The sequence below is a fragment of the Eublepharis macularius genome, chromosome 11, assembly GCF_028583425.1.
Source record: "Eublepharis macularius isolate TG4126 chromosome 11, MPM_Emac_v1.0, whole genome shotgun sequence".
In the NCBI taxonomy this organism is placed as follows: Eukaryota; Metazoa; Chordata; class Lepidosauria; order Squamata; family Eublepharidae; genus Eublepharis; species Eublepharis macularius.
This window is the reverse complement of record NC_072800.1, coordinates 93,889,653-93,916,811: the sequence shown is the minus strand read 5'-3', so window position 1 is coordinate 93,916,811 and position 27,159 is coordinate 93,889,653. Positions and strand designations below refer to the sequence as shown.

Here is a 27,159-nt window from a genome sequence, read left to right as displayed (position 1 = left end):
GTGAATTATGTCAGGAGCGTTACGGCCTGGTGATACTGTTGGCCACAGGATGGGAGTGCAGGGAGAACAGCCGTTCCGCTGCCTGTCTACTGCGTGAGAACTTGGTTCAGTGCCCATCCATGCACCTGCAGCTGGGTGTGTGTGTGGGGGTGTGTGTGTGTCTGCATCGCCACTATCTTTCTCCAAATGAGTCTTCGTGGTTACCTCCCTCTTCCCTTCCAGTCAAATATACTCTACTATGTACCCCATACAAAGAGGTAGATTGACAATACCTCCATGTTTGTGAAATTACATAGAATGTCTGAGGGGGAAATGGGGAAGTTTTCCTGGGAATATTGGCACTCCCTCCCTAAACGGTGCCTTTCCTAGCCATGTGTAGCTCTCGCCCATGCTCAGCATGGGATAAAACTTGCCCCCCTGGCCCTCTACTACCAGTTGCAGAGTGCCGCAGTGGGCAACTTCTGGCTTCCAGCTTTCTGGGTTGGGTCCTGCAGCCTGTTCCATTATCAGCAGCGCCTTCTGTCAGCAGAAAGGGCCTCTGCTCCGCGTCTCAGGCTGCCTGGAGGCCACAAGGAGCGCCCTTTGATGGCTGAAGATGCGCCTGTCGCACATCTCCCCGGGGACTTCTGGGCTTTGCAGCTGGCCCAGCTGGGTCTCTCTGGCGGTGTTCTGCTCGTGCGTAGGTTGAGCAAAAGGAAGCTGTGGTCTGCCCGTGTCCTGCTTGCAGGCTTGCTTAAGAGCAGAAGCTGACAGTGTGCCTCGCCCTTTGAACATGTCGGCTGGTCGCCTGACGGTGCGCAGCAGGATGCCATGAGGCAGGCCGAGAAGGCTCCTGTCTCAGCCCCTCTCGTTTGTTTCTGCTCTTGCTACCTGGATCCTTCATGGAGAGTGAGGTAGGCCTCGGGAATTGCTCAGCTGCCTGCCTGCTCAGAGCAGGCCCTTCTTGCTCTTCCAGGAGTCATGGCAGTCTCTGCATGCATTTCCTCTCTGCCTCCTCCCTGTCTCTGCCATGCCTTCTGTCCATCTTCTGTGCCTGCGACAGCCTCTCCATCCACAACCATCAACCCCACCTCCTTTCTCCCCTGTTTTGAATCCCCTCGTAAGGGGCGTCTCGGCAAAACTTCTCCTGGGGTCATTAAAGTGCACCACATATTCTTAAGTTTTTCCAGGTGTGAGACTTGCTCCTGCGTCTCTGGGTGCAGGAACATTCCTGCTTACTGGTGGGCAGATCAATGGAAACTCAGCCACCACATCCCTGGAACTTGTAAATCCATGGATTGGCTTCACCAGCAATGTCCCGGCAGAGCACTCCTTTCCGGGGCTGCTTTTTGCTCTTTGCTGTTGTTGTACGCCAGAGCTATGCTGGCTATCTCTTATTAGTATCCCTCCCTTCCTCTAAGAAGCTCAGGGCACTGGATGTGGTTCTGCCCTTCTCATTTTACCCTCCCAATAACCCTGGAGCTAACTGGGGATGTCAGCCCAGCTCCTTGTGAGATGCTGCAGCCACAATGCCTCACTGGCACCTAACACCACCGTGTATGAAAGTTCATCTCGTTCTGTATTGGTCCTGCATACCCTCAACAGGCTAAGGTTTTCACCTGGCATGTAACCCTGCCTGCAAGGTAGTGAATCCCCAGCGTCTCTCACCTGTGAAGAGTTTCAGCTGGAACCCTCCCACTTCACTGCCCCCCCATGCTGTTTTTCATGTGTCTTCTGTAACCAAGTACAGTGCAGCAGTCTGAATGGGGCTGAATGGCAAAGTCCTTGGGGAGTCTGGCTGGAATATACGCCCAGGCCCCACCCTGCCAGCCCCGGTGGAGCTCCACTCCCTGTTAAATCCACAGGTATAGCCCAACGAGGAGGCTCGTGAGCTCTGGGCGGGCAGTGTGCTGCCTCAGATAGCCCAGATGGCATCCTTGCGCATGCTGGAGCTGTAGCTGGCAGGGCCGCCCATCATCTTGCCTGGCCTCTGTTCTTGGTCCCTTCCTTGGCTGGGTCTCGGGAGAGTTCTGCTTGTGTCTGCTGGGACAGGCTGACTGGCTTGCTGTACATCTGGTGGGAAGCCTGCATTCCCGAGCTTTCTTGACTGCCAGAGCTGGGCTTGTTGGGCGCCACTTAGCAAAACTGAAACTTGAACCTGCTGTGTTGTAGCGTGTGGCTTTGTGACCTGCACACGATGGTTTGGAGAGCCTGAAAAGAACGCAAAAGTGGTCATGGTGGTTTACACCAGGGGTCAGTTCTAGTCCTGTTTCCCACAGTGACCGGCTGAATGCTGCAGTTCATAAGCAGGCTCCAGAGGCAGCTGCTCCCCAGCGTTTGGCTAGCGGGGACATTCTGCTTCTGAGCTTGGCTGCCAATAGACTGCTCCACCATAAAACAGCAAAGGAAAGCAAGGTGCACGGTTACTTTGTGGAGGGAAGTATTGTTGCCCTGAGACAGATGCTGGTGGAACGTCTCGCCTTAAGGAAGATTTTCCTAGTGGTCCAGCAGCCGCTTAAAAACATGGCGAATCTCAGAGTGAATAACTCTTGTAGACTCTTTTGTCAGTATCCAGCCACCAGCCACCAATGCCCAAATATCTTGAGGGGTGTGTGTGTTAAAACAAGCTTGCAGGTAGCCGTATGTCTTGTTATGTGTGGTGCGGAAGAACCACCTCCGGATGGCTTGGCAGGAAATCTTAAAGAAATTAGTTCTGTGGATTTATTTGCAAGGCTGGATTAAAGCATGTTAACAAGCAACTAATCTGTGCTAAGTGATCTTGGGTCACTTGTTGATCAGAACTGAGCTTCGCGTGGTGCAGGGTCTGCGCTGCCCCCTTGATGACCTTCAGGTGGAAATGAGCAGCCTGGATACGCTTTCCTTCTCTTTGCTTTGGCGCTCCTTGTGCAGTTTTTCTGTTCGACGGGGTCTCGCTTCTGCATTTAGCGTCTGTATCCCTTTCCATCTTGGCTACCTCATTCATATTTCATATCTAGAGCTACTTAACGGAGTACACAAATGGATAGCGGTGAATTGGATAAGAAAAAGCACGTTGCAGCCTGATGAATGGCAGAATCCCGCCGCTTTCTGGCTGCTTGGGAAGTGGATTTTGGAGAGGAGGCAAGTGCCTGGCCTCTTCCTGCGCTGCTGTCAGGGATGCTTATCAAAGCAAGCGCTCAGGCCAGCAGTGCGAGTCGAGTCCCAGCAGAACAAGCCACGTGACTTCCTCCTTTATACGTTGTGAATGCAGTGGAGTTAAAATCCGGTTGCAAAGCCTGTGTTACTCCAGATCGCCTTTTGCAAATGAGGCGTGACACATTGTGAAACTTGGGGTCTCTCACTTTAAAAAAAGAACTTGCAGTGGCTGAAGCCATTGTAGGAAAACAACCACGAAGCTGACATGCCTGTTTCTGAGAACTGGGCTTCTCTGCCCAGTAAGTGAGGGGAAGAGGCTGCGCAGTGGCTCCTCGGGTGTGAGCAGAGACAGGGAGCGTTGTCTAGTGGCGAGGCAGGCTGTATTGAGGACAGGTCCCCAACAGGGCACACGCAGCGGAGGATGTTCGCTTTCTCAAGCAGTCAAGGAATTGGATTGTCGGCATGAACACTGGGAGGAGGGGAGTCACTGCCTGTGGGTGAGTTTCCGCAACTGGCAGGCTCTCTCTGCAGAAGAACATACAGTTTCCCAAACATAGCCGTGTAATTCCTTATAAACTAGTATCAGGAATAAAAAAGGCGTAAAGCCCCACAAACGGAAAGACTTGGAATGAAAGCAGAGTTAATTGTTGGTGGAACAGGGCTGGCCTCCCTGTGCAGGCAACCTCTACGGTTGGGTGTAGGGGCAGTACCGTTAAGGTGCTGCTGAAGCAGGTTGCAGTTTGAGGGATGTGCCGCACATCCCCTTGCGAAGTCCCCGCGTTTATTCTCTGATGTTGCAAGAGATTCAGGAGCACGCTTCTTGGCTTCCACAGTCGATCTGGCTGGAGGCAGCTAGCAAACTGTCTTGTGCCAGCCTAGTTTCTGGGGTGACATAGATAGCCGCCCACTTGTGTTCCTTTAAGCTGGAAGGGTGCTCGGCTTAGAAAAGAACCAGCTGTTCATTTTAAGGACTTTACAAGAACAAGCGACTGATAAGCCCTTTCCCAAGAAGGATGAAGCAGCTGCAGTCAATATGAAGGCTGCCCAGCCCCTGGAAGGGGGTGTGCAATGCTCTGCTCTGTGAATACATCCTCTTTTAAATGCCATGGCAATGGATTCCTTTCTGGCAGTCCTGCACTTTGATACAAACCGGGTGGCTTTTTGAGCATGAAATGATACTACCTGAAATGTCATATTGAAATGTTTCCACCCCTTTCTTCTTTCAGCCTGGGATAGTGTCCCCTTTCAAGCGTGTCTTCCTGAAAGGCGAAAAGGGACGGGATAAGAAGGCGCAGGAGAAGGTGACAGAGAGGCGGCCACTGCATTCGGTGTCGCTCTCCTTGCCGGATCGGGTAGAACCGGATGTCCTCTTGAACGATTATATTGAAAAGGAAGTGAAGGTAGCGTCTTCCTGTTCCTGGGCAGTCTGACCATAGCCTTTGTTTCTGGGTTTCGGGCCTGAAGACGTGGGTGGCCTCTGCCCCCCTGTTCCGAGTCCATTGATGAGAGTTTCCCTGCGCTGCTGGAGTACCACATGCCCCCCTTCTATGTAGAATCAGCCCCAAAGTTCTAAATCTTATATCCAAATAGCCCAGTGGCCCTGATCTATGGATACTTAAACCTGGAGACTGGAGGCATGGGCGGACAAGTCAGATCTCTGTAAACGCCTGAAAAATGCCCCAGGTTTGCAGAAAAATCTGAAATTAAAAAAAATACTTGGGGGGGGGGGTTAAAAAAACCCAAATGATAAAAGAACCACTTGTAGCTTTAACCAGATTCCTTTAATGGCTGTTGCCAGGCAACTGCAACATCCAGTATTCCAGGCTTGGTTTTTGCTGGAAAAAGGCAGAGGGAGGGGCAGGGCTCTTTTGGCCTTTGAGGGGGACTCCTGGGGGCCAGGCCCAGCAGCAGCCGCTGCTGCACCACTAGATACGTTATGACTTGCATGCCTCATCCACGCCCCACTGCTTGCTACTGTTCAATAGCAGGCATTCCACAAAAGCCAGTGTAATGTAGTGGTTAGAATTTCAGAGGAGGGTCTGGGAGACCTGGGTTCGAATCACCACTCTGCTGTGGAAGCTCACTGGGTGACTGAGCCAGTCACACTCTCTCGGCCTCACCTACCTCTCAGGGTGGTTGTGAGGGTAATAGGGAGGCAAGAAGAATAACGTCAGCCGCTTTGGGTCCCCATTGTGGAGATCCATTGTGGAGAAAGGCAGTATGCAAATGAGGTAAATTAATAAAGATAAATGGAGATGGGGACAGGCAAAAGGTAAGCTGTTTAGTGGGTTTGACGGAGAGAAGGACATAGGGGAAGGTGAGCATACGGAGGGAAAGAGGACATAGTGTGGGGAAGGCAAGTCAGTAGCGCTGGCAAGCGCCAAACTCCTGACAGCCACAAGCTGCCCAGCAGTCACCTGCCCCGGCAGGCATCCTGGGCAAACGGGCGCACCTCTCTCTGTGCCCTGCCATGATGACATCACTTTCGGAAGTGATGTCATCACGTGAGGGGCAAGTGTGCACACGCACTTTGACCAGGTCCAAATCCGTAAGAATCAGTCCAAACTATAATGTCACATTATGGCGGGTTGTGGAGGGCTGCTCACTGGAGGTACAAAGGAAAGTGCTGCACCCCTGCACTCCCCTCTCCCCTGCTTCCCTGGCAACCCTAGGATACAGGGTGGGGGGGAGTGAAGTGCCTGCCCCGAGTCCTTGCCGGATCCCTACCACACACCTGGGCCCAGCCAGCACCACCCCACTGGGCTATAGGGGAGAGGGTGCCGGGCAGGGGAGGGCGAAAGCAGAAGTCAGGGGGTTAGTCAAAGGAGGGTGTTACGGACAGAAAGAAGCAGGGAAAGGGAAAGACACTGGGGGGGGCAGGAAAAGGAAAGTGGACATGATGGGGAAGGGGGAAATGAAATGCCCCCTGCTAGTCCTTGCAGGCTTCCCCACCTGTGTTTTCTAATGCTCAGAAATTGAAGGCTGCCTCTACTCATCCCCTTTCAATATCATTAAGCTTACGATGGGAGTGGGGGGGGTGCCTACCTGCCACATTTTTCTCCCACCCTCCCTCCAAAGGAACTTATGGGAGCAGCTTGCTTGGTTCTTCCTTCCTCTGCTTAATTCTCGCAACAACTCTATAAGGTAGGTGAGAGAGAGAGAGACATTGACCTCAGGCCACCCAGTGAGCTTCACGCCAAGTGACGATTTGGACCCAGTCTGTCTAACAGTCTAACCAGAGAGCCAGTGTGATGGTGTGGTTAAAGTATGAGACTGGGATCTAGGAGATCCATGTTCAAATCCTTACTCTGCCATCGAAGCTTGCTGACCCGGTGCGCCAGTCACTCGGCCTGGCCTACCTCACAGGTTGTTGTGAGGATAAAATGAAGGAGAGGAGAAGGATGTCAGCTGCTGTGGATACCCGTTGTGGAGAAAGGCGGGGCATATATGAAGTAAATGGAATGGCCTGCCTCCAGAGATCAGGAAAGCTCCCACTCTTGATTTCTGCAAACTGTGCAAAGTGGAATTATTCAGGAGGGCTTTTTCACTCGGGCGATAAGCAGTGCTGAAATGGTTCAGAGAGATACTTTGGTAAAGGGACAGGGGCTGTAGACTATACTACTGGGTATTGTCTGTGGAAGTCGATATGCTCCTACTGGGTAGTGCCCGCATCATTAAATATGTCGTATTTAATGAGTTCTCCTTTGTTTTAGCAATGTTTCTCTGTATTTGGATTTATACTTGTTTTCCAATTTCTGCAATCCGTGCCCGATTATATCGTTCATTGAATGTTCCGGCCATCGATTGTATTGACTTATGCTGTGTAAATCCACCTTGATTCTCAGTGAGAAAGGCAGATTATAGATAACATAAGTAATTAACCTTGCTAGGTAAAGTGGAAGGCAGTAGGAAAAGAGGAAGACCTAAAACGAGATGGCTGGACTCAATAAAAGAAGCCACATCCTCCAGTTTGCAGGATCTGAGCAAGTCTGTTAATGACAGGACATTTTGGAGGTCTTTCATACATAGGGTTGCCATAGGTCGGCGGTGACTTGACGGCACACAACACACATAACACAAATAAATAACCACTACCCCTCTGGCTCTGGGGGTTGTATTGTGTTGGGTAGTAGTGTAAAAGGTAATGGTGTATTGCAGTAAACATGGTGGTCAAATAGATCTTAAAATTGGCACGTGTTCATGATCTCCAATGGCCTGTCTGAAAGAAATCCTTTCTTTGTGGGTTTTTTTCTGAATGCTTGTTGGCTGTGGTTTGCGTGGGGCTCCTTTAGTAGTCGGTTAGAAAAGATTTGGTCATATCTCAGGCTCTCTTTTCCCCCACCCACACCCCTGAAAATGGAGGGACACCCCTTTCAAATCAAGACTGGATTACTTACATTAAATGCATGAAGGTGGTCTCTGCAGAGAGGAGCCCCCCCCCCCGTGGGTCTGCATTCTGAACGTCACACTGCTTGTCATTTAGAGGGCTCAAAGCAAAGAGGTGGGCTTCTCTCTCTCTCTCTCTCTCTCTCGCACTCTGACACATTTTTCTTGCTTTCCAGTATTTAGGACAATTAACATCTGTCCCGGGGTACTTGAATCCTTCCAGCCGTACTGAAATACTGCATTTAATAGACAATGCAAAGGTGCGTACCAGTTCACTCGAGCGTCGTTCCACACTTGGAGCTCAGGTCTGTACCTAAAACCTCTGCTTTGGTGTTCTGGAGCAGAGCGTGGAGGGCTGAGGGTGATGGGTAATGAGAGAGCTTTTAAAAATACCTTTCAAAAAGATCAGTACAAATATCAAAATAACCTAATTTACACGTCCCAAGGGAGGGGGGGGGTTGCTAATGGACACTCCCTGGGGATTATCTTTGGTCACGGCCATTAGAAGACTGGTTGATGAATGGTGGGGCACAGTCTTCATCCTCAGTAAGTCCCAACTGCTGTCCTTGGCATTGCCCAGAATCTGGGTCATTAAGGGTGAGAAAAGGAACCTTTCTTCTGAGGTCTTAGGCAGCTGCAGCCAATCAGAGGAATTGGTGCTGGGCTGGAGAAGCCAATAACATGACTTGGTATAAAGCATCTTTGTATGCTGGTGTGTCTGAAGCCCCTTTAATATGCATATGAAAATGCACGGGACAGAGATAGGCAGACTTTTTGGCCTACGTGCCCCCCAAAGTTCCATCTTCCTACCCTACCAAGATGTCAGTGTGCAGGCAAACAAAAGGGTGAGGGGAGAGGCAGCCAGATATGCTGGAGCGAGGTGTGTCCCGGCAGCAGCTCTCTTGGTGGACCCCTCAGGCAGAGAAGCAGCCCTGCCTGCTGAGCCAAGCAGTCTGGATTGCTGGATTTGCCTGCTGTGATGCAAGAACTGCTGTGTGTGTCAGATTCTTTTTGCCTCTCCCCTTAGAGGTTGTGTGAATTTGCCCTTGTGAGGTACGTCTTTGAAAGGATGGGAGACCTCTTTCCAAACCCTAAGGCGGCGGTTGCTTAGGTGTTCTCTTTTCTTTAGATCCAGAGGAGTTAGCCATGTTAGTCTGTAGTTGCAAACTAGTAAAGAGTCCAGTAGCACCTTTAAGACGAACCAACTTTATTGTAGCATAAGCTTTCGAGAACCACAGCTCTCTTCTTCAGATGCATCGTCAGCTTTTGAGAACCATCTGACGATGCATCTGACAAAGAGAGCTGCAGTTCTCGAAAGCTTATGCTACAATAAAGTTGCTTCATCTTAAAGGTGCTACTGGACTCTTTACTACTAGGTATCTGTTTGCTTGATGCCCCAGAATATATGTGTGTGTATTTGTTTCTAACCTAATTTCTGTACTTTTCTCCTTAAAATATGTCATCCCATTTCTGGCTTTTACATTTCTTGAAGAACTCAATCTCAGCAGATTTTGTGATCAGTCGCTGTCACTCTCACCTTCCCCTAGAGAGCACATCAGCTTCCAGGGCAGCTGACCCCAGAGCATGATGCTGTGATTAGTTTGTCAGCCTACAACATCAAGCTGGTGTGGCGAGATGGTGAAGATATCATACTCAGGGTCCCCATCCACGACATCGCATCGGTGTCGTACATCCGGGACGACTCCTCGCACTTGGTGGTGTTGAAAACAGGTAGGCTGGGACCAGCTTGAGGAATCGGTTAGGAGCCTGATGCGTCCCTCGGCCTTTGTCGCTCTGTTTGGGAAGGTCCCTCAGTCCCCTGGAATCTCTCTCCTTTAGAAGAGAGTAAATCTGCTCAGAATTTATAGGCGGTCCTGAACGTGCTCCACATACCTTTGCATGTAGGATTTGCTGCTTAGTTCCCTGTTCAGCTCCCTGAATTCTTGGCATTCAGTTGTTAAAAAAAGAGATTCTGGTCCTCATGTGGAAACATCTGAACAAAACATTGCACTGCACACGAAACACAAGTGGAGCTTCTATTGTCAGGATGTGTCTTTGGTGCGGCTCCTTGTTTCCCCTACTCATGAATGACTAGTAAAAAAATGAACTATGCAGAATAAGCAGTTTTTTCCCTCACCCCCTCAGTGGAGAATCAAACTCTCAGCTGCTGTAGAGTATGGAGTGGGATTCTTTGGTGCACATCAACCTGGCCCTGAGTGCGTAGGGAGCATCGGAGGGGTTCTGTGGTGTAAGTCTTTCTGGTTGTGACAACAGGAGCACGCACAGTTTGGCCTAGTTCTGGCTGAGGGGCTCAGCCTGTGTCTGAGACCGTACCACTTGAGAATGCAGGTGGGTGGGGCCCATAGGAGGGAGCGCTTCTCTCTCTGTACTGAAAAAGATCCTTGAATTTACCTAGCATGTTAGAGGCGGTTTCTTGCCTAACCTTGCCCTTAACACATTAGGTTTGTGCAGGGATTCTGTTTCCCTTTGTATGGAGAAGCATTCTGTCCTGGGAATGCCTCATCCACATTCTTCAGTGGTACAGGTTGGCCCATCCCACTGAGAGCCAGACTTTTGCAAAACGCTTGCCACAAGGTTTTCTGCATTACTCTATTCCCCACCCCTCTGCCCCCTACGTTCCATATCTTTTTGGCAGACCGTATTGATTTCACGTATAGTTTTGTCCACAATGAGTGGCTGAAATGAAGCCATTTTCACTTGATAAAGAACAAGAGGCTCAGGGGAGGGAGAGAAGCCCCATTAACCATGTCTCCCCCCCCCCTTTCCCACCAGGAGTTGTGCAGACGTGCTTCGTGGTTTCACTAACGGTCTCTCTTTCTTCTCAGCTCAGGACCCCGGGATTTCCCCTAGCCAGAGTCTTTGTGCTGAAAGCTCTAAAGCTCTTACTTCAGGATCACTCTCCGAGAGCGGAGTGGTACCCGTCGAAGCGTGCTGTCTGGTAGTCCTGGCTACGGAGAACAAAGTAAGATGCTTCTGCCCCGTCACCTGGCTGCTTTCCTTTCCCTCCGTGTTTCCCCTTGTGCATTTCCCCCCAAGGGGTCCCCGTTAGGGTCCTTCCAACCTGGACTAGACTTGCAAAATGCCCATTGCACCCTGACCTGAATCTCTCACCACCATGGATGGTGCAGTTGTGGCGAAGGGTCCCATGTGGACTGTGGACCAGTCTCAGACACAATCTTCCGTAGAGGAGGAGAGCAAAAGGAGATGGGTTGAATCTCTGCAGACGCCCCGTTTGGGCTTTGCCATTTGGTAAATAACTCCAGTTGCTCATTTGAATGCTCATTTGAGCATTCCAAGTTGGCTCCCAAGTCCTAGAGTGTCTGCATCTCTGGGACCGCATCAGCACTGGGCCAGCATAACCCAGCAATGAGCTCACATCTGGAATGGTGAAAGGTGACTTGTGCAGAGAACTTCCTAGCTGTGCTGAGATTTTTCTGTCTCTTGAGCCAGGTCCTCAGGTTGCTGCTGAAGGCAGATGGGCTCCCTCTCTTGTCCTGACTCTCTTCTCTCCTTTTCCAGGTAACTGCGGAGGAGCTTTGCTCCCTTCTCAGCCAAGTCTTCCATATTGTTTACACAGAGTCCACTATAGACTTTCTAGACAGAGCAATATTTGATGGGGCCTCCACGCCAACACGGCATCTGTCCCTGCACAGTGGTACGAAGAGCTGCTCTCTGATTGTGTCTCCTGGGGTATCCTGTAGGGCCACGCTTACTTTTGTCAGTTGTCTGGGTTCACATGGGGTGCCCTGGCATGCTGAGGCAAGACAGTGCAACTGAAATGGAGCTCTTAACTCATTGTCCCCTTGTTCCCCTTTCCGCATAGCCTGCCTCTCTTGTTGAATGATCTGGAGTTGGCTGCCCTTTTGCTCTTTCAGGTCTGTGTTGGGAGGGTGCAGGCCCTGGGGGTAGGTGGATGGCCCTCCCTTGGAGCTCCAGACTGGGCTTGGACTGTTGGACGCTTCCGTCTGTAGGGGTCTGCTGGGTAGTGAAGCTATGGGCCGGTCATAGGTCCTGCTTTGGAAAGAGAAAAGTGGCAGAAGAGGCTCTGGGTTTTCTGTCCTGACTTGCAGTCCATCTTTCCCCAGCCCAGTTCCTGCCATACACAAGACATGCCCCTCCCTCCTGTAGACCTGGTCTCTGCTGGAGTGGCCCAGCAATGCACCCAGGTATTTCCTCACGCCGTATTTTCATTCAGGATAGGCCTTTCCCAAATGCAAATGCAAACCAAGTCCAGGAAGGTTTGCTCCTGGGGCATTTTCTGCACAAGAGCGGCTTCGTATCTGTGAAAATAACTCCAGGTGCAGTTTCACATCTGGTCTCCGGGGCGTGGTCAGGCTTCATTCTAAATCGGGAAGCATCAGGATAGCGTCTTCTTCCCCAGCTTCTGAGCTGATGGCCCGTCTTTTCAACGTCTTTCCACATCCAGCTTTTCAGCCCCCTTGCCTGCCTGTCTGCCACTCTCCTTTCCCACTGACAGCTTGAAGCTGCCCCTGACTCAGCCACAGGGTCTCTCTTTGACCTCTCTGCCTGCCCCTTTTCCCCACTTGCCTTGGGGGCCAGCAGCAAGCAGCCCGTGGGGCAAGTGGAGGCCTGCATCAGCACTGATGGCTGTCTTCTCTCTGGCATCTTTGCAGACGACTCTTCTACAAAAGTGGATGTTAAAGATTCTTACGAAACAGAAGCAAGCACTATGTGAGTATATCTGGAGTGCTGAAGAAAGATGGGGGCTGCTTCATGCCTAGCTCCTTTGGTTTCTTTACACTAAAGACGTCCTGAGACACCAGATAATCCAGCCGACGTCTGTACAGCCAGAGGGGGAAAGAGGGCCAGCGGATGCCATAGGAATCCTGGAGGGTCTGCTGTGAGTTGCTTAGCCCTGGCCTTGAGCCAAGTGTTCTGCTGAAGCAAAAACCAGCATGTAGTGGTAGGGCTGGCAGTGCAGCAGTCCGGAAAATGCACCCTGCGAAGGGCTGTCGGAATGAACGCCAGCCATGCAGTTATGCAGGAGAAAGTAAAGTTGTGCGCCCGCCAGTGAGTAGACAAGAGGTGGGCAAGTTACAGCCTGGGAATGCGTTTCCATCCAGCCCTGTTTAAAAATACGTTGGGAGCATCGGCCTTCCAGGTTGTGGCGTTGGCTAGAGGACTGACGCTTCCCGCAAACGGTAGGTGTCTTTGAGGGCTCGTAAGAGAGAGGGCGACACCTAGGTCTCCACCTGCTGGGAACGGCTCTGAGTGGGTAGCAGCTCCACCTGTTTCCACTACCTACTCTGCTAGTCCTGGAAGCAGGAAAAGCTGCCATCCAGCTCAGAGCCCTCCCAAGGAGGCGGGGATCCAAACGTCCCATCCCTGAGGCTTCAGCGTAAGCCCCAGAGGCAGCCCTCTGTTCAGGCAGAATGACGCCAGGGCCTCCTGTACGTTTTCAGCTCTTTCCCAGAGTCCTTGGAGACCGGCGGCAACTCCCCCTCTCCCTTCGCGACGCAGCCGTCTCCGCACACCAAGACAGCCAGCGAAAGTGAGCTGAGCACCACTGCGACGGAGCTGCTCCAGGACTACATGATGACGGTAGGCGAGATGGGATGGAGGAGGACCCTTTCCAGACAAGGATCGGTTCCCTCCCTGCTTATGAGTCGTCTCCCGCACCCCCCGTCTTCCCCTTTCCTAGTTACGAACGAAGCTCTCTTCTCACGAGATCCAGCAGTTCGCAATGCTTCTGCACGAATACCGCAACGGAGCGTCCATCCAAGAGTTCTGCATCAGCCTGCGACAGCTCTATGGGGATAGCAGGAAGTTCCTTCTTCTAGGTGAGCCCCCCCCTCTCCTCCCCACACAGAATTTTAGCTCAGTGGAAGTTAATCCTGGAAAGGTACTGGCGATGACACTCACTGTGAGTTGGATTCTGCAACCCCATTTTGCATCAGGAGGAGGCTCCCTGTGCTCGGGGGGGAGGCTCCTCGTGTGGCCATTAGTGGAACCAGGTCTGTGGGATCCAGTGTGTCTGGTGGCCTTCCTCTCCCACTTGTAACATGGAGATGACGGTGGCCCACTTGCACTCACTCTTTGCCTTGTCGCTCACACTTACGCACTGATTAACATTTGTAAAGAAAAGAATAAACTGAGAAGCAGCAGAAATTAGTGGTGACCAGAAGCCAGATTACTGGCTAGATACGATCCATTGGTTTACATAGAGCTTTCTAGACTTGACCTCTGAGCTGCAAGCATGTGATGGGAAGAAGGGGAGTCGGAGCCCTGACTTGGCTGCTATCAAGGTTAGGCCTGTGGGCAGCAGACCAAGAAAGCCAGGGGCCCAGCGGGACGGGGCTGGGGAGGCGGTAGAGCAAGCCCAGAAGCAAAGCACCAGCCCTCTCCATCCCTGAGTGTTCTCACCTCACCATCCTGCTGTGTCTCTCAGCATGATCAGCTTTCGAGAGTCAACACTCTCTTCATCAGGTACAAGTAGGCAAGTAGGAGACTTGTGTCTGACAAAGGGCACTTTGACTCCTGAAGGCCTATATCCTGGAAATCTCAGTGGTCTTTAAGGTTCTGCTTAGCTCGAATCTTGCTCTTCTGACTTCTGACCCCAGAGGTCCTTTTAGATGCTTAAGCTGCTTATGGGGAATTTGGGGTGAGGAGCAAATCTCTTGGAAAGCTCATCCGCAGCCCCTTCGAATGGAAACGTTGGGGTGGGGGGGCTGGCTGATCTCCTACAAGGCAAAAAGCCTCCATGCAGCTGTGATGGAAGCGCTCGTATTTCAGCAGTGCCAGCAAGCCCCGCCTTCCGCGCATGGCGCAGGACAGAGCCTGTTTCAGGGGCTGGCCTCAGTAACTCAGATGGCCACAGCACTGCGAGAGTCCTACAGTCAGTTGCAAGGAGAAACAAAGGTTGTTTTCAAATAAAGGAAACTTTTTGAAGATTCAGGATCAACAGAGCAGCAGCTGCCAGCTAAGCCTGGTGAGAATGAGGGCTGTCGAGTAGGAATCCTGCAGAACAAGGCTGGGAGGATCAACTTGGGTTTTTTCATTCTTTCGGATGTGCTGAGTAAGCCAACAACTTGCCTGGCAAAGTCAGCTGCAGCCCTCCCTGTAGAAAGAAATCTGCCAGCATTTTAGCAAGTTGTGGCTCCCTCTAGTGGTTCAGTCAACAGAGTCCTCTTGATGCAAGTCTGGAAGAAATGAAAGACAAGCGCCATAATTCTTGCATCAGGTTTTCTTAGCGTGAGGGCCACGTCTGGTTCTTTGCCCATTTTGACAGCCTAAGTTGGATTCTGACCCTTGAAGCAGGAAGAACGTAGGTAGAGCCCCGCTGGATCAGACCTGGGGCCCATCTAGTCCAGCAGCCCATTTTACACAGCAGCTCACCGGGCACAGAGGCCTCTTGCCTTCCCCTGGTGGGGCCTCCCAGCACTGCCTGCGGATATGGAGGGACTCGTCCGTCCCCACGGCTAGTAGTCACTGACGGATCTCTCTCCCATGAATCCGTGTCATCCCGTCTGCTTTGAAACCGGCGTCCAACTCAGAGCTCTCCAGAGCGGGAGAAGATCAAGGCCTCCCTCATGCGTCTCTTAATGGCTCTTGGCCTTCAGACCCATGGAGAGTTTCACAAGCATTCGCCCCTTAACTGAGGCGCTGGCCTGGTGGACCAGTGCTCCTGACAGAGGGTTGAGCAGCTGGGTAGGAGGCTTCTGCAGGCTGGATGCGCCCCCAAGCAGGCAGTTCTGTCTCTTCGCCCACCCGCCCGCCAGAGGCAATGTGCCAGTCACAGGTGATGCGTCAGATGGGGCACAGCAGTGTCCTTGCGTTACCAGGTCTGACAGCTGGCACCACCAGTCATGGCCAGCCCCACATCATACATTGCAACTCTCCTCCCCCCGTTTGCTGTTGGGAACAGGGCCATCCCCACCCAGCAGGCAGATCAGCCATAGAGTGATGAGTTTCCCAGATGAAGCTGCAAAAGAGAGGAGGGAGTGTGTTACTCTCTGGATCCAACCACTGGTGCCTGGAGCATTGATTCTGTGCAGGATACACAGATCTGTTGCCTTCCTGATAGATGCGTGTCTAGCCGTTGCTTGCAGACATCCAGAGAGGGAGAGTTCACCCACCTACCAGTAATCAGCAGGCGCTTCTGCCTCAATAATTCTGCCCATCTTCAGGGTGCTGCACAACTCCCCTTTTGTGATTGCTGCATCAGGCTAACCCCTGGAATATGTAACCAACTAGTCAGGTTAAAATGATACTTCCAGGTCTACCTCAGTGGACCAAGTTCCGGGATCCTCTCGATTTCTGTGGGGAAATGGTTCTACAGTCTCAGGGTTAAAACTGAAAACGTACACATAGCTGTCCCAGCAAATTTTACAATGGCACCTTGCAAAATTTTGCTCCTATTATGGAAGGCCACGCAGACGTCAAACAGTGAGATAAAAATGTAGTTCTTATTCAGAGCAACCGCTTCTGGAAAAAGCAAGTCTCTCCTTGGTGCTTGGAGTCAGTGTTTTGAACAGCACAACTCCTAGACTGAGGAATGCCTTTTTGACCACCCCCAAGGCAGGGCAACATGATCTCTAGATTCTAGCCAGCCCCGTGATCTCTAGATTCAAACTCAGCTCCTTTTCCGTGATCCAGAGCTGAATGCAGGCCATGCACAAGCTGAAGCGCGGATGTTAAAGGCAATTCCGTATTAGGAGGCTGTGGGCGTTTAGGTTTGATGGGTTTAGAAGTGTGGTGGTCTGTGGGTATGATGCTTCTGGGGGAGAACAAGGGGTCAAAATGTTTATGACTGGCCCCAACTTGAAGGACTAAATGTTTTGCTTCTTGCTCTCCTGAATCCCCCTTTCCCAAAGGCCTCAGACCGTTCATTCCGGAGAAGGACAGCCAGTACTTTGAGAACTTCCTGGAAACCCTGGGGGTGAAGGATGGCCGGGGCATCATCACTGACAGCTTCGGGAGGTACCGGCGGACAGTAAGCTCCACCTCCACCTCCACCACCAATGGCAATGGAGCCACGGGGAGCTCAGACGACCAGTCGGTCCCCTCGGAGGGAGACGAGTGGGACCGCATGATCTCGGACATAAGTAATGACATTGAAGCGCTCGGCTGCAGCATGGACCACGATTCCTCTTGAAATCCAGAGGTCAGGAGAGGAAAGAGGCAGCTCTTGCAAAACACCCACACACCGTGACGGGCTTTGTTGCTCTCCCGCACACCCCCAGAGGGACGACAACCCCAGTTTGTGTCCGGGGGAAGCTGGAGGCGAAGAATTCCTGCGAAGCTGCCCCCCTCCCCCCCCCCCGTCAGAGGCTCGTTCCGTGTATCCGCCGCGTGCTCATGGCCGACGGTCTCTTCTGTGAAGGTGTGAAAGTGAGCAAGCCGTGGAAGAGAGGGAGTGGGCTTCGTTGGGGGTGGCGAGGCTAAGCAGCTCCTCCTGGTGTGTCCCCCTCTCTTCTCGCCCAAGTCTGAACTGTCAGGGAAGCAGGGAAGGCGAGAGGGGGCGCCGGTCTTGAGGGGGGGGGTCCCCCTCAGCCTGTTGGCGGTGTTGCACACAACATTTCTATTTTTTTAAATGAAGTTTACCACAATGTGAATAACTTAATATTCCAGGTGTTTGTCATGAGGTGGCCTTGGTTGCAGAAGTGGAGGCGCTGCCATTCGGTGGCACAGGCCTTGGCAGAAGCCGACCTTCCCTGGCCCCAGAGGCGGCTCCTGCCAGCTGAGCTTTCCTTAGGCAAGCCAGGGTGTGGGGCAGGCAGTGCGGCCTTGGCCGGCCGAGTCCCAGCAGCCTGGTGGCAATGCATTTGCCTTGGCTCCAGTGCTTGTGGCTGGGGCTGCGATGGGGAAGCTTGCCTACAGTGTGTGATCCTGCGGTTGAGAACGGCCAGCGATCTCCTCCCCAGCGGCCCTGCTTACCTCGAGCTAGGCTGTCCCGTGTCCGAGCGAGCTTTCTGGTGCCGCCCCAGAGCCTTCCCTTCGCCTGCTAGAAGTACATGGATAGCTTGTGCTTGACGTGGTGGAATGCTGCTTCCCACTGAGGTCGCTGGCGCTGCAGTTCCCGTAGGTTGCGTGGGCGTGGTTCTGGTGGGGAGCGGCTTTGGGGCACCAGGCAAGCGCGTCCCAACAGAGAGTTGCTGGTAGGATCCCGGGACTGGTCTCCAGCGGCCCTGCGCCAGTTGCAGCATTTGACAGTCCCGTTTTACTTCCCTTTTGGGGGGATGGGAACTTGGTCATTTGAGGTCCTTTGGGAGTTTTTATATGAAATCTGTTGGGCTGCTTTCAAATGTGGGAAGTAATAACAAACTGAAGGGTGAAATAGATTTCATTGGTTTGTTTGTTTTTTCTAAGAGGAACAGGATACGGAAGAACTATATACATAATGTATATGTGCTGTATATATTATACTGTTAAAGGCACCCTAATTTTTGTATGTGTGTTTCATGCCATAAGAGTTCCAGGCAAGTAGAAACTGGCCGGTCTCCTCTTTTTAGGGGGGAAACCTGAGTGAGTGGTTTTTATAACAAAAAATGCCATTTTTGCTACCCGTCAGTCGCAAGCAAATACTGGCGATTGGCAGGGAACGTCAGCAGCCCTTTCCTGCCTGAGGTGTTGGCCTGAGCAGAAGGTCCTTAGTTGTCAGCTGTGCCGAGAGAGAGAGAGAGAGAGAGTGGTGTCACTCTGGCCCGTTTTCCTCTCTGGCCCCGAATGGGCCATGTGGCAGGCAGGCCTTGGTGGGGAAACAGTATAGGCACGTCTAAATGTGGATTTGGTTAGGGTCATGCCAAAGATGCAGTGTTGTGCCCTGACGTGGGTAGATGGTGCACAAAGAGTAGACTGAACCACAGCTGCCTTTTGGGGGGGGGGGGGTTCTTGTTGTTTCACTTCACTTAGCCAACCATGGTGCCTCCCTCTGGGGCAAAGAGCTCAAAGAAGCTCTTGTGTTAGAAGTCGCCTCCTTGACCAGGGGAACGGCGCAGCTGTTAGCTGAGCAGAGTGGAAGGATCCACAGAATGAGTTTGGTATACTATTTATAGATCAGCTCAGAGAAAAATACTCTCTAGCAGGATAAGGTCCCCTTTAGCGGGCTGGGCACTAAGCCAGAATGTGTGTCATCAAAAATTAGTATTAACATTCATGTAATTGGGGAATCTCTGAGAAGCCACCTGGGCTCAAAGAATACACTTTATCTCTCCCTGTTGTTACTCACTCTAGGGCATATTTACACTACCAGCATCTTTCCTTCAGTGGGTTCAAAGCATGTTTAATTTGGGCCTCTTTGCGGAAAGTCCCACAATGGCGTTTTGAGTCTGCACCTCTCTGCTTGCCTTGGTATTTTGGACGCTCACAGCCTTCTGATGGGCTGTCCGTCCGCTCAGTTTCAACCACGGTTCTACATGTGTGATGCACAGGTGTAGCTTTTTCTGTGGAAGTTCCTTTTCTGAACGTGTAGTGTCCTGAGAGCCAAGGCCTCAAATGACCAAAGTTCAGGCCAGTTGTCTAAACTCTGCATGATTCAAGTCCAGTAGCTCCTTCAAGACCAACAGGATTGTCAGGTATAAGCTTTCGAGAATCAAAGCTCCATTAGGTATCTGACCAAGGGAGCTTTAACTCTCAGAAGCATACACCCTGAAAATCTTGTTGGTTTTGAAGGTGCTACTGGACTTGAATCTTGCTGTCCTACAGCTACCCACCTGAAATAGAACTCTGTGTGGCTTTCTTTAGAATGCTGGAGTGCGGCATGAAGCCTCCAATGCAGTGGAGCTTTCGCACAGAAGGGGGGGGGGTCAAGCCTTCATAGTTAGGGTGAAAAAACAGAATGTGTGACAATTTCTCACAAGCTTCTCAGAAAGAAGAGCAGTATATATGAGTGAGTTTGCAGGGGTCTGGGGTAGGGTCCCCGGTCTTGCTTATGCACACCTGTAGTGTAACCCCACCCTGGACCTCCAAACCTCAGGAGCAAAGTGTGGAGCCAAAGTATTAGTTGTCTGTACCACTCCGTGCATGCAAAGCACTTGGAAGTCTTTCACACCCCCGTTTCAGTAGCCCAGCAAGCCACCTGTTTGCAGTTCCCATTCTGAAGAGGTTCCTAGAGAATGACATGTTAGCATTTCAAGAAAGCCTCATGCAGTGAGGGTTGGGGAAAGGTTGCCTGCTTCAGACTGCTCTTGACAACTTCTTGCTTAGTTATCCACAATGGAGCACAGAATCATAGAGTTGGACGGGACCTCCAGGGTCATCTAGTTCAACCCCTGCACAATGCAGGAAATTCACAACAACCTCCCCCCCCACATCCCCAGTGATCTTGGCTCCCTGCCCAGAAGGTGGCAAAACACCGTCCGGATCCCGAGCCAAACTGGCCTGGGGAAAATTGCTACCTGACCCTGATCGGCATTACCCTGGGCATGTTGCACTTTCTTCCCTGAAACATCTGGTTTTGGAATGGTATTAGGCAATGAGAAAGTGTTATCAAGGGGCAAATTAAATGTCACTGAATGACAGACCTGTGTGTGAATTTGACCTGGAATGCTGCAAATCAGCGCTACAAACTTGCCTGGTTTGCAGAATTTTAATTGCCAGATTTGGGACTCGTGACACATGTTGGGTTCTGTGATGCAGAGTTCCAGCTTTGGTTGCATTCTTGGTTGGCTGGACTCTCTGCCTTTGCATTGTTGGTTGCCTTCCATTGTTTGTGGCAGTCACGATGACCCTCCAGCCCAGGTGGTTTTGCAGCAATTCTCCTCCTGTGCAAAGCCTGAACCAATCAGTGTTGTGGATCACTGCAGTATCAGGGTCCCAAGTAGTTTGGCTTCAGACTTTAGCCCTTGAACACGTGCTCAGTCAGACCCTTGATCTGCCAAGCGCTATCTTGACTGCCCCGGACTTCCTCCGGCAGAGGAAGAAGGGTCTTTCACATCACGCCCTACCTGATGGTTCTCATGGGAGATGGCAGGGTTTGAACCTTGGGCCTTCCGTATGCAAAGCAAATGCTCTTCTACTAGCCTTCCCACCCACCCCTTTATTGCTTGAACGGGAAAAGCACACCGAATTGATCTTTGGCTTTCCAAAAACTTTGTGAAAGGAGAGTTGTGGAAACTTGGATTTGTGGAGTGAATTGTCTTTTGAAAGAAGGATTGCAGTGTCCAGTTGGCATCTCTGTGCCCCAAGAACTCGGCCTCTTTTCATCCAGCTTGGCGATTGCCTGTTGTAGAATGCCTAGCGGCGTTGTGGTCTCAGAACCACCAGTGGCACAGTGCTTCAGAATCGGTACCTGTCTGGGGGCTGATCAAGTCCCAGGCCCATTTCTTGGATCCTTTCATTTCAGGGAAAGCGTTAAAGAGATGCTTGCTTCCTCCCATGGGCAATCAATAGGACCGGGAAGTTTGTTCGATGCTAGAATGTGCCCATCAGTATTGTGAGAATATGGAGGCCAACAGTGTGACGTCAGCACAGCACTGACTGTCTAATTCTCGCCCCCGCCCCCCGCCCCAGGATGCAGGTGAAACGTGCTAGGGCCCTGCCCCCCCAACGGCCCACCGAGTGTGCCTGCTTTGAAATCCTTCCATCCAACACAACGGTAATCGGTATCATGGTAGATCGCTGGATATCCCGAAGTGGTGTGTGTGTATCCAAAGTCTTTAGGGTGGGCTTATTCCTAGTGCCTTTTTCTAGTAAATATATATATTTGCTCCTCTCAAGAAGTATAAACTGACCATGGAAAGTTTTTTTTGTGAAAATAAAAGCTTATTTTTGAAATGATTGTATAATGATGAAATGCAGGGAAACAAAGGGGTAAAGCAGTGGGGCTATTTTTGTATCCCGAGTTCCTTTCCCCCCTTTCCATACTGATGGTTCAATGGGGTTTATTGCTGAATCTTTCTACCTGTAGTGATTCCAAAGCCCATCCAGGCCTTGGCCTGTTGAGGGAAGAGAGGCTGTGACAGCATGTAAGGGCCATTCACTTTTAACCGATCTTTTGCCCCCTTAGAATTTCTAGTCGCATGACATCTTCCCAACTTTCAGGGGTCTAAGGCTCATGGGACAGACTCTGTGACTGGTGTGGTGCCAATTCCCTCATGTCGGCCTATCTCCTACCCACATCTGAGCAAGTCCATGGCTGCTTCAGAAAAATGGTTCGAGGGATAGGAAGCCTGGAGTCTGCCTTACCTCTCTCCACCGCCTCTCCTTCCCTGCCACATACACGAAAGAAACCGAAACAGTCTTTGCCTTTCCGAAAGTAGCCTTGCTTGGCTTTTGAAAATCAGTCTACCAAAGATCCAGGTCATGTTTGCCGATCTTCATAATGGGGGGCAGGAGGGTTGACTGTTGTGTTGCAGGTTGTTTTAAGCACCACCCTCGAGCATGACTTCTTATGCTGGATTTCCTGATGCCTGGCAGCCGCCATTTTCTGTATGGAGTATTTGTTACTGGCAAATATAACGCTGCACCTGAAAGTCTGCTTTGGTCTTTCCTTCAGCCCCCCTCCCCTCTCTTCCCTGCTTGCTGGAAGGGCTGACTTGAGAGAGAGGAAAGCACCTGGCAGGGGGGAGAGCTCGAGTCTCACAATAATCCCCCTCGGCCTGCCCAAAGACCATGCGTAATGAAGAGTCCCTGCTGGAAGAGACCGAGGGCAGCCCCAGTGTGGGGCCATCCTTGCCTGCTGGGGGTGAGGGGGGGGCAGCCGCTTCCCATGAGAGAGAAAACCCTAGAGCTGTAGGTGCTTGTCCCTAACCGTGGTGGTGTGATGCTTGTCATTTTAAAAAATTATTTACTTCATTGTCACCTCACTTTTCTTCCTGAAGGGGCTGACACATTATCCCCTTCATCCTCCCATCAACACTGTGGGGTAGATCGGTCTAGGAGAGGGTGACTGGCCCCAAGATCAGCCGGCAAGTTCCCGCGGCAGAGTCAGGGGAAGTCCAAGCTGGGTCCCCCGATTCCTGGTCGGGCATTTCATCGCGGCACCTCCCTGGCCCTTGCTGAAACTTCAGAATTGGCCTTGGTGGTAAAGGGCTTGCCAGATGGGAATTAAGCATTATGGACATGAGGCTGTGGGTGCAGAATATTTAAGGGGGGGTGGCTGAGTAAGAGAGGCGGCTCGCAGGGTCTCCCCTAGTCTGGATTATCATCGGTGGCTGCATGGTGAACTGAAGACAGAGCCAGCAGTGGGGCACAGCTCTTCCTTGGTAGCTGGTGCCAATCTCCTAGTTAGGGCCCTCCCCCCTTTTCTTCTAAGGGTCATGGCCCTTCTCCAATGGTGGGAGCGCCAGTTGGCATCTCTGTGCCCAACTGGCATCTCTGTGCCCAAGAGGCCCCCTTGGGCGGGAGACTGAGCACACCTTGAGTGGCGGGCTGCCATGAGCCAAGGAGAAAAGTGGGAGCTTGTGAAAGGCCGTTGACGGGACAGGCCTCTGAGTCCTAATCCAGCCCGTAGCTCCCCTTCTACAGGAGCCGCAGCTCAGGGGCAGAGCCTTGGCTTGGCCTGCAGAAGGTCCCGACTCGGTCTCCAGCGGCATCTCCAGTTTAAAGGATCAGAGATGTGGCGATGCGAAAGATCTGTGCCCGAGACCCTGGAGAGGCACCTGCAGTGTAAGTGGACAAGACTGGCTTTGATGGTCCGATTCAGTATCAGGCAGCTTCATATGAGCACCTGTGTGTAGCCAGGCCAGAAGAGCATCCTTGGTGTGCCCCTCCTCCCCCCACATCTAGGAAGGTTCCTGTTGTGCGGTCCTAGTGGGAATGGGTGGATGGGTGGGCCAGAGACTCAGCAGCCCTCCAGGTTCCCTGAAGAGCAGAAAGTGCCAGGTGGTCCAGTTGAGGCTGCACAGCACAGGCAGAGCTGAGCATCTAAGCAAGCCACGTTTGTGTGTGTGCGAGCATGCATATTTGCGTGCACACTTAACTCTAGGAGGCCTGGGGGCCCAGAGCACAACCCAACCCAAAGCAGGCATTGGGCCAAGTAGGCTTGCAGGACAGGCAAAAGAGGAAAAGCCGGTCAAGGCTGCTTAGCCATGGCAGTTTCCTTCCAAGCTATTACCAACTCTGTCCTGCAGGCTGTGAAGGGGTAGCCCTTTTAATCTGGCATAGCAAAAGAAAAGGCACTTGAAAAGCTAGCAACACTTATTCCAGCATGAGCTTTCATGAACTGCAGCCCGCTTTGGCAGATCCATGGAGATAATCTTATGGGGAAGTGTGTGTGTGTGAGAGAGAGTGAATTATGCCACGAGTCTTTCAAGTATAAATCACAGTATGTAGTGACTGAGGAACCCCTAATCCCCGTTTAAGCCAGGATGACACAAAGTGTTGAATTTTTAACGGTGGTCTAATTCAGCACTTTCCTCAGTCATTACAATCTCTGCAGGCCCCACTTTTAATTGGCTGTTCTTGACATTTTTTATTGCTCAGTAACCTTGTATCAGTATCAGTTAAGCAAATAATTTTCACTCTTATCTATTTGAACTTTTGATCTCTCCCACTGTCCAGTTAAGTGTAACTGCTAATAGATTCACACCTAACCTTTTCTACGCCACCTCCTCCCTTTCCCCCTGACACTTGAAAAATTCCTGCTGTAATTCACACCAAGCCTGGGCCTCCCACTGCCGTCTGCTGAACTCAGCTGAGGCTCACGAAAGCTCACCTGGGAATAAATGTTAGTCTTTAAGGTTCTTTTATTTTCCAGGAGGGGAGCACCAGACGAGACTCCCACAAGTTTTTGAGGCTACGTGCCATGTGGGGAAAGACCTCTGGGCCCCCAGCCAGCAACGGAAGGAGGGATGGAGGCTAGAAGCTTAAACCAAAGCAGCCCATAGCTACTGAATTTAAGAAAATGTAGATTTTAGAAAAGTGCAAAAAGCATTTGCAGTTCTTGGTCTCCCCACTCTCCAGAGCTGGAACCAGAGGAAACGAGAGTAAGTTTACAGCTTGGTAAGCCCTGAGGTAGAATTCAGCCAGTCCAGTATAGCCTCTGTTTACAGATTGCCAGAAAGACAAATAGATGAATGTTCTAGATCGAATCAGCCCTAAACTGAATGGCTCAGACCAGCCTCATCTCATCGACTTTCGGAAGCTCACAGGGCCAGCCCTGGTTCGAACTTGGAGAGGAGACGGAGGCAAACTATGACAACCCCCCCCCCCTCTGTTCACCTCTTGTCCTGAAAACCTTATTGGCGCTGCCTTAAGTCAGCTGCAACTAGATGGCGCTTTGTACATATATACTGTACATCAAATCAAGCCCGAACTGTTACTAGAAGAAAAAATGACTAAACGGTGGCTGTTGTACTTCAGTCACATCATGAGAAGGCAAGACTCGCTAGAAAAGACAAAGCCATAGAAAAGAGGAAGACCCACGAGGTGGATTGACTCAATAAAAGAAACCGCGTGCCTTCAGTTTGCAAGACCTGACCAAGGCTGTCAATGAAATGATGTTTTCAAGGCCATTCGTTCTTAGGGTCACCACAAGTGAGAAGCAACTGGATGGCGCATAACACCCACACGCACCCACCCACCCCTCTTTCCCAGGAAAAGGTTGAACGCCCGCCCTCTACTGCACTGAAGTTGAGAGAGTAGATCAGGGAATACCAGAAAGATGCAAAAGCCAGGCAAGACTCCTCAGATAGTAAGTGCTGGCTTTGGAGGAGTTCTCCAGGACTCTCTTACCAGGCCGGATGTCACCTGAACACTGGACGGCGATGGGATGGTTTTTCTCCCCCTGCAGAGCAGAGTGGTCCTTTGGAAGGCCAAGAGCAGAGGGGGGGAACCTGGTAGCTCATTCACTGGAGAGAGAGTTCGTTGCTGCACCAGGAAGAGCCAATGGGAGCCAGACTGGGTAGGGAGGGGGGAGCAAGCTGCCACCATCCTCAGCTCATTCCTTACCCATTGAGGAAGGCCCCTGCTCTTTTGGTTGGTCTTAAAAAAGGTACTGAGTTATTTTGGTTTCCGCTTTGCCTAATGCGGTCCTCTGCAGTCTCCATCTCTAAAGATGTTTAGCCACAGTCTTCGTAAAACATCAAAATGTCCTTCTGCAGCAGCTGCATGCAAAATGGCAGGACGCATCTCGTCTGGTGCTTTTAACGCTTATGCCTATAGCCAGCCACAGACTGGAGAAGCCAGCGAAGCAACAGGACTGCGGAGCAGGCCACGCTAGCCACTCACCCCAAGGAAATGCCAGCAAGGCAGTCCAGAGGGCAAAAGAGCAGGGGCCAGAAATGCTTTAATGGATGGTTCCTGCTCTGGCACCCGTGTAGCTGCAGCCCTGCTAGCTTTGCCTCTGTCCTCATGGAAGGGGGGGTGAGTTTTGCTGTCACCTCTAGACTGTTCTGTGGATAAAAGGGGGAGGGGACATCCCAGGAGTAACCCTTCAACACCAGCTGCTCTGTGGAGGCAGCACCCAGCTGTGTGTAATCCCCGGCAGGCCAGCTCAAGAGGATTCAGGCTGTGCCACTAAGCATATGCCACCCCCCCCCCTTATTTTTAGTACACCAGCAGCAATATAACAGAGGCACGTGCCTGGGAGCTTGCAGTCCCAGTACGGGAAGATGGGCTGACGAGTAGACTGGGAAGAGGCCGATATACATGGATGTCTTTACAGGAACTGGCTAGTGTTCAAATCTGAATGTTTTGTGCAGAAGCCAGTCCTATCAATAGAATCTTGGGAGGGGCGCTGAGAGAGTCTCGCATGCCCGAGTAGTAGAGAATAGCCACCCAGCTACCGAGCACACCCCGCGGCTCTTTCCTCCTCTTGCATCAGACGCACACCAGAGCTCTCTTGTCTCTTGCCCCCCCCCTCCCGCCCCCACTGTGGCTGTCACGGCGTCTGTTTACAAGGTTCAAGAGATCCCTTGTTCTTACATCAGTACAGCTGTGGAACTGTGAATACTGATTAATTTGCAGCACAGCTTCAACTGCAGCACACTCCTATAACGGCAAATGCTGCCTTAGAAGAAAAAGCAAGTTTCTAGCCTTGGTCGTAAATGAGTTTACCCTGGAGGCTGTATGGTAAGATGGAGCAGTCTTCAGGCCATGGCTTCATCGGGCACACTGACCCTCACGTTTTTCAAGGCAGCCAGGAGAAGAGCAGTGGTACATCCCCAGTAAAGCACATTTCAGTAAGATGAGCAAGATTAAGAGTCCAGCAGCACCTTAAAGAGCAACCAGCGTACTAGGGTAGAAGCTTCAGAACGGGGATCTCGTTGGTCTTTAAGATGTTGCTGGACTCGGCACTTGCTCTTGGCAGACCAACACAGCTACCCATCTGAAACTATCTCTAGTAATATGGAAAGCCTTCACCAGCAGCTACTCAGAAGAGAGACAACAGTCCGGCCCTCGGCTTACCCGCTACACAGCACTCAGATGAGTAGACTAGCCAGGACCCACAAGGGCCACGGAGTCTGCAGTCAGTGGCACAACTGCCTGCTCAGCCACATCCTGCTCCTGGGTGGGAACTGCAAGTCTCCGAACCAGGAAGGTGCCTCCCTCCCCTTGGGCCCCCACCAAGCAGCAGAAATTGGAGCTTCTGGAGCTAAGATGCCATTTTCTCCTGCCCAGCGGAGAACACGCAAGGGGGAAAGCAGCGGAAGGGGGAAGGGGCCAGGAGGGAATGGTTATGCACGCCTTTCTTTTCCACTTCCCTGCCCCAGACTGTATACAACGTAAGCAGACATG

The 27,159-nt window shown here is 51.6% G+C and overlaps 1 protein-coding gene across 3 annotated transcripts in view; it reads left to right on the top strand.

The window, feature by feature from the left end:
* CCM2 (CCM2 scaffold protein) overlaps positions 1-19,041 on the top strand; it is a 39,104-nt gene extending 20,063 nt beyond the window's left edge. For 2 of the 3 annotated variants that reach the window (XM_054991295.1, XM_054991294.1), the window contains exons 2-10: positions 4,341-4,514; positions 7,677-7,760; positions 9,048-9,231; positions 10,347-10,483; positions 11,041-11,176; positions 12,156-12,213; positions 12,945-13,083; positions 13,184-13,322; positions 16,356-19,041. In XM_054991295.1, coding sequence (XP_054847270.1) covers positions 4,341-4,514; positions 7,677-7,760; positions 9,048-9,231; positions 10,347-10,483; positions 11,041-11,176; positions 12,156-12,213; positions 12,945-13,083; positions 13,184-13,322; positions 16,356-16,636 — 1,332 coding nt within the window. In that variant the 3' untranslated portion in view covers positions 16,637-19,041. Of the gene's footprint in view, positions 1-767; positions 894-4,340; positions 4,515-7,676; positions 7,761-9,047; positions 9,232-10,346; positions 10,484-11,040; positions 11,177-12,155; positions 12,214-12,944; positions 13,084-13,183; positions 13,323-16,355 lie in introns of those variants that run through there. The other variant, XM_054991296.1, reaches the window with a different exon arrangement.
* The last annotated feature ends 8,118 nt before the right edge of the window (positions 19,042-27,159 follow it).